General features: G+C 35.9%; 2 protein-coding genes across 2 annotated transcripts; both read right to left on the bottom strand.

Annotated features, from left to right (window-relative positions):
- Window positions 1–201: 201 nt before the first annotated feature.
- On the bottom strand, window positions 202–1173 carry LOC104923316 (olfactory receptor 52B2-like). Its single transcript, XM_010736374.2, has one exon. It carries the CDS (start codon window positions 1171–1173, stop codon window positions 202–204), a length of 972 nt encoding a protein of 323 aa, XP_010734676.1.
- Window positions 1174–4281: 3108 nt separating this feature from the next.
- LOC104923302 (olfactory receptor 52E8-like) lies at window positions 4282–5247 on the bottom strand. The gene has a single exon (XM_010736360.3). It carries the CDS (start codon window positions 5245–5247, stop codon window positions 4282–4284), a length of 966 nt encoding a protein of 321 aa, XP_010734662.2.
- Between the last annotated feature and the right edge of the window lie 753 nt (window positions 5248–6000).

Here is a 6000-nt window from a genome sequence, read left to right on the forward strand (position 1 = left end):
GATAAAAGTTGATTTGATCTTGAACACATTCTGTACATGTCTGTAGATGTAATCTATTAAGCACTCAATGTCATGCGGTATACAAATATACAAATGATTAGAGAAAATGTAGACTAAAAAAGCACATAGCACTTTTATAACAACTAACAAATACTGGATTATTTCCCATTATTCCTCTGAAGTAAATGGTTGCTTAATATTTTATTTACGATCAATTTGAATTGCAATGCTTACTTTTCTATTTTTAAATCTCTGGATCAAAGCCTCTTTAATGCCTTTAGTTTTGAAGCAGTATATCACTGGATTAACTACAGCAGGTATGAGGCTGTACATCATGATAATAACAATGCGGGCATCAGTGCCCAGACGAAATCCCAAATAATTACTAAGATAAACAAAACATCTTGGTACATAATAAAGACAAGTAATAAAAATCTGAGGAGCACAGGTGGACATGACTTTGTGGCGATTCTCAGTGTGAGACATTTTCAGAACAGCTAAGATGATAGATAGGTAAGAAAAAATGATGAATCCTAATGGCACCAGAAGACTGACCATAGCATTTATAAGTGCAACAGTTTTCACATATTTAACATTTTCCCCACATCCCAGCTGAGTTATTGATAGATGATCACAGTAGCACTGCGTGATGATATTTAAGTTGCAGTAGGGCAAAGTTGAAGCATGAAGCACAATCCCCATCATACGTATGAATGTTGCAACCCAGCACAGGCAACAAGCAATAGATACTGTTTTGTTTGTAATCGCAATAGAATAACGAAAGGGAAACCAGATGGCGACAAATCGATCCAGAGCCATAATCAGCAAAATTAAAGAATGAATAGCTCCCAAAGCATGGACAAAATACATCTGTGTAAAGCAGGCTCCAAATGAAGATATCATGTCATTCCACCAATATCTGGCAATGATTTTTGGAAGAGTCACAATGCAGAATGCGATGTCTGTCATTGCCAGGTGAAAAAAGATCAAGTATGTTGGTTTGTGAAGAGACCTCTCACACATGATAACAGCTGAAATGAAACCATTTCCAACCACAATGGCTAAAAAAACAAGCAGGAGAAGAACAGACACCGCTCCATAATATTCAGGTGGAAGTCCAGGAAATCCAGTGATAATGAAATCTTTTATAGTTGTAATATTAGTGTATTTCATAATGTACACAGAAACAGCCCTTAAACACAAATAGAAATGAAATAAAACAAACAAGTAAACAAGACAAATTGAAAACGTGATGTGACCACTGATGCTGTAATATCACAGAAAATGTGCAGTACCTCAGAAGATATTCCACCTGCTCTCCCAGTGACCACTCTGCCCTGCATGTCACATATCGTACTACCTTTTAAGACTCTGACTTTGTGTTGCACTTTATATTGTAAAGGCTTCCTATGGAGTCTGGTCTAATGATGCTTGTGGAGATTAACTCTCAGAGGAGCCAGCACCCCTGTGCACTGAAGGTCTTAACTCTGCTGTGATTAACTGCAAAACTTTTTTCAAAGTGATAGTTTTGAAAAGTAAAATTTGATTAATCTAACAGAAGCAGGAAGGCATCTTTGCACGAGTAATTTGATAGGGATCCTACAGATGATGTTGAATAACCTTCAATTGTTGATACACACCGCAGCATTTAGTCGTGTTTGCTTGTGGCTTCTAGCTTTATGGCCCTGATTCCTTTGAGGGCGAAGCGGAGGCAGAGAAGGGAGAGAAGCTCACAGCTTAAGGAAAATAAAACTTAAGGAAAAAATGTTCTAACACTTTATTTGAATGTGTGTCCATAAGACTGACATGACACCTGTCTTAAACATGAAGGAATCTTTATGAACGTCTATGATGGCAGTGTCATCTGCTTGATTAAGTCTAATCCTAACCTCCTCAACAATTATTTAATTGACAGAATGAAACTTAATTAGACTTAATGAGACTAACTGGCAACAGTCATAAACATTTATGAAGACACAAAGACTTCATGTTCATGACAGGTGTCATATCATTATTATGATGGTGTTATGTCAGTCTTATGCACACCTCTTCGTATGAATTTCAGTTCAGCCAAATAAGAAAACAAATCAGCTTAGAAGCGAAATTAGAAATTCTTTTAGACCGTAACTTTGACTCTGGTCTTCTTCCCTTAACATCCACTTATATATTGTAAAAGCTTCCTTCAGAGTCAGGTCTAATGATGTACAGTATGTTGAAAACATGTGTACTGAAGTCGGCTTAATTCTTAAGTTTCTCACAATTTCACGTGTCTTATGGAAACTAGTCACAACAAGTTATTCATTATGAGTCACATATACATGTCTTTTATGATTGTTGATATAGTGAATCAGAAAGCATTATACGTGTTTTGAGTGTATTGCAGTGTCATGAAGCATCATGAATGCAGTATAATTCACTATGAATGCCACCATAACGCACTGTAGATGTGGTTGTCACAGAAAAAGTTACTAGATGTCCTTATACCTGAACAATAGAATGTATTGATTGTCAATGACTCCCAAAACGACTATATGACTCATGACTTTAAAACATATGACAGGTGGAAAGTACCAGCAGCAAACCAGACCTTAAGTACCTCGTTTAAAACTTAACACTTGTATGGATGTTCATAACACATGAACATGAACATGAAGGGAGCTCCCGGCTGAGCACCACACTGTTGGACTTTTGGTTGGCCTCAAGGAAGTTCTGGCAAACTATCTGACAACTTAGGAAGGGAAAGCAAGGCTTGGCCCATGCTGTGTTCAGCTGGGGTGGAGAACTTCTGACCTGGACTGGGGATATTGTTGGGTGGTAAAAAAAACAACACCTGACCCCAACCAACGCCTTGTCTGTGCTATTCAGGATTTTGACAATGGCAAAGTGTACAAAGTCTTCTTATACTGTTGTAGTTTATTAAGAAGAGTGGTTTCTATTCTCTTATTGGATTTGTTGGCCCTTTATGTCAGGTCAGGATGTCATGTAAAGTAGCTTATTAGGCTTAGGGATGCTATCTGATTACAGATGTGCTGCTTTGGGTGAAGATTAAAAGTGTAGTGGCTTGTGTACTTCCAAGTGGATGTAACCCGCAAACGAATGAAAACCCTTGTGTAACGTCAAAAATAGACCAGACGTGTAATTTACACGTAGCCGAGCGTAGAGACGCGTCTGAAACGCACCACGACGGAGCTGGTTTGATACATTGACTAGAATTGCCGTGTATTACTCGCGATGACGTGGGGTAAGAGTACAAACAAGACTTTAGTTGTAATTTAATATAGTTATTAGTAAGACACACAGTGTTTTATTTGTGAAACAATTGCAGTTTTTTTTTACAGTACCATATGATTATTATGAATTGCTTTAAAATGCAAACACATAAAAAGGTATACATGTTAACCTCTTTTTAAGAATCATTCATTATATATCACTTCTTGCAAAAAAAAAAAATCTCTCTATTCCAAGCCCAAACAAACTGTACATATTTACAACATGGGTATTACACGAAGTTAAGTTAATGTTAAAGATTTGCTTCTACATGTGCTGAACACCTCTAGAAATCAGCACAAGTAAATAGCACAGTGCTGTTCACAGACATCAACCTCCATCAGCAATCATGTGTCAAGACAGCTTACATTAAAAAAAAAGAGATTTTACAGTTGCCTTTAAGCTTCTAGACTAAAATGTGCGGACAACAGATCGTTGGCAGTATTAACTGAACAGTCCTTATAAATTTTACTCCTCATTCATAATTAGTTTTTATTGGTTTTACTGTATTACACTGCTTTTATTGTTTCATCTTCACTAAATATTATATGACTGGGAACATAATATCACAATCATGTATTAGGAGCTTATAAAATAAAGATAAAAAACGTTCAAAGTTCAAACATGATTTAGAATTCCCTGGATATTAATTACTAAAAAAGTAATGCATTTTATTTTTTTGTGATTAGATAATTTGATAGATCTCATAATTAGATTTTAAGAAAGTGTACAAAATGAATAAAAGATCGTGTTTTTCAGTACATCAGATAGAAGGTGACATTAGATACAGTTTATCATGACTGTTTCTTGTGCACTGAAAGGTGAAGCAAAGAAAAAGAGAGCCAAGCAATACATCTGGAAAAGAAATGGGCAGGCAATTAAACAATTATACAACAATTAAAGCTGGAGGTTAAATCTAAAACCCAAGTTGTAAAGGTGAAGTTTGTCCTAAATGTTACAGACTTATCAATCCTGCTGTATATCGTGGATTCTACCTCACTTGTCAACTTTACATCAATATGAAAGTTTTATCTCTATTCCAATTTTAGTTTTCTTCAGCCTCTTTATCAAAGTCTGCTTAATATCTTGTGTCTTGAAGCAATATATGATTGGATTCACAGCAGGAGGAAAAAGACTGTACAGCAATATCAATAATATGCGAACATCTAAACTGAAAGAATATCCAACAGTATTAGCGACATAAACAAAACACCTGGGAAGGTAAAAAAGGCACGTGATAAATATTTGTGGGGTACAAGTTGATAAGGTTTTTTTGCGCCCTGCAGCATTGGACATTTTCATGATAACCACCATAATGGAAATGTAGGAAAACAAGATGAATGCAAGAGGAACCAGAAGACAAAACATGGCTATACACAGAGTAGTTACTGCAACTATTCTAACATCCTTGCCACATGCCTGACTTGTTATAGAAATGTGGTCGCAGTAGCACTGAGTAATCATATTTGATTTACAGAAAGGTAAAGTGAGGGCATGGAGTACAATAGCTACCATCAAAGGCAGAGGTATGAACCAGGCAAACCCACAGAGCACAGATATGATGTTGTTTGTGATTAGCACAGGATAACGCAGCGGAATACATATTGCTATAAATCGATCCAGAGCCATTACCAACAAGATGAAAGACGTCACTGAGCCTAAATAATGAACAAAGAACATCTGTGTAAAGCACCCATAAAATGAAACAATGCTATCATCAAACCAATATTTTGATATGATCTTAGGGAGAGTCACAGTGCCAAATGTTAGGTCATTCAGTGCCAGGTGACAAAACACAAGATATGTCGGTTTTTGCAGGGACTTCTCATAGACAACAAATGCTAAAATGAAAATATTTCCTACTGCAATAGATAGGTAGATGAAAAAAAGCAGAGCTGACACAGGTCCATAATACTGCGGGGAAAGTCCTGGGAATCCAAGGATGGAGAAGCTTTTCATCCTTGTAATATTGGTGATCATTATTTGAGTTTACAATGAGAATCTACCAGAACCAAGACATGAAATAAAGACCTAGTATGATCAGACCTTTAAAACATAAACAGCAGGACATACCACTCCAGATAATCTTATCCAAAACTGAATTATTCAAAATATTTCCCCACAGTATATCTGAAAGTCTTATGACTCTGATGCTCTTCCATACTCCATCTGAATACAGCTCTTACTTTCCAGGTTAGAGTTTAGTGTCCAAAGACCAATTACAATGCATTGATCAGCCTTTTATCAAGTTCAACATGTCCTCAAAGGATTATAATGTAAATCAATGAGTCATGTGTTGTTTTTATGTTTCCAAGGACAAGTTCAACTTGAAGAACAGCTTTTTTTGAAAGTTTAGGTGTAACGTAATATTGAATTAGATTCATTAAAGAGATTTAACACACGCAAAGACTATTTTCCATTCTTTGCTTTAGTTTAAGGCTGTACATCATTTAAAAGAAAATATTCATGTTTTTAGTTTAAGGCTGTACATCATTTAAAAGAAAATATTCATGTTTTCATGATAGTTTGTTTTCCAACCTGGGCAAGAAAATGCATTTACCCAAACGTCATCGTCTCATAAAAATTATGTTCATGTACAGTTTTTAAATTAATTTTATTTACGTAAGTGTCCCCATATGGTCTTATAAGACAGCAACTGCTGACCACATGACAAACCACAACATACAGATGCACAAATTCATAACGAGGACTTTCATATTATTCAGTTTGATT

The sequence above is a fragment of the Larimichthys crocea genome, chromosome VII (genome assembly GCF_000972845.2).
Source record: "Larimichthys crocea isolate SSNF chromosome VII, L_crocea_2.0, whole genome shotgun sequence".
Taxonomy (NCBI): Eukaryota; Metazoa; Chordata; class Actinopteri; family Sciaenidae; genus Larimichthys; species Larimichthys crocea.

Excerpts from the sequence above, each read along its gene's own strand:
- LOC104923316 (XM_010736374.2), bottom strand. The coding sequence starts at position 1,173 with ATGAAATACACTAATATTACAACTATAAAAGATTTCATTATCACTGGA.
- LOC104923302 (XM_010736360.3), bottom strand. The coding sequence starts at position 5,247 with ATGATCACCAATATTACAAGGATGAAAAGCTTCTCCATCCTTGGATTC.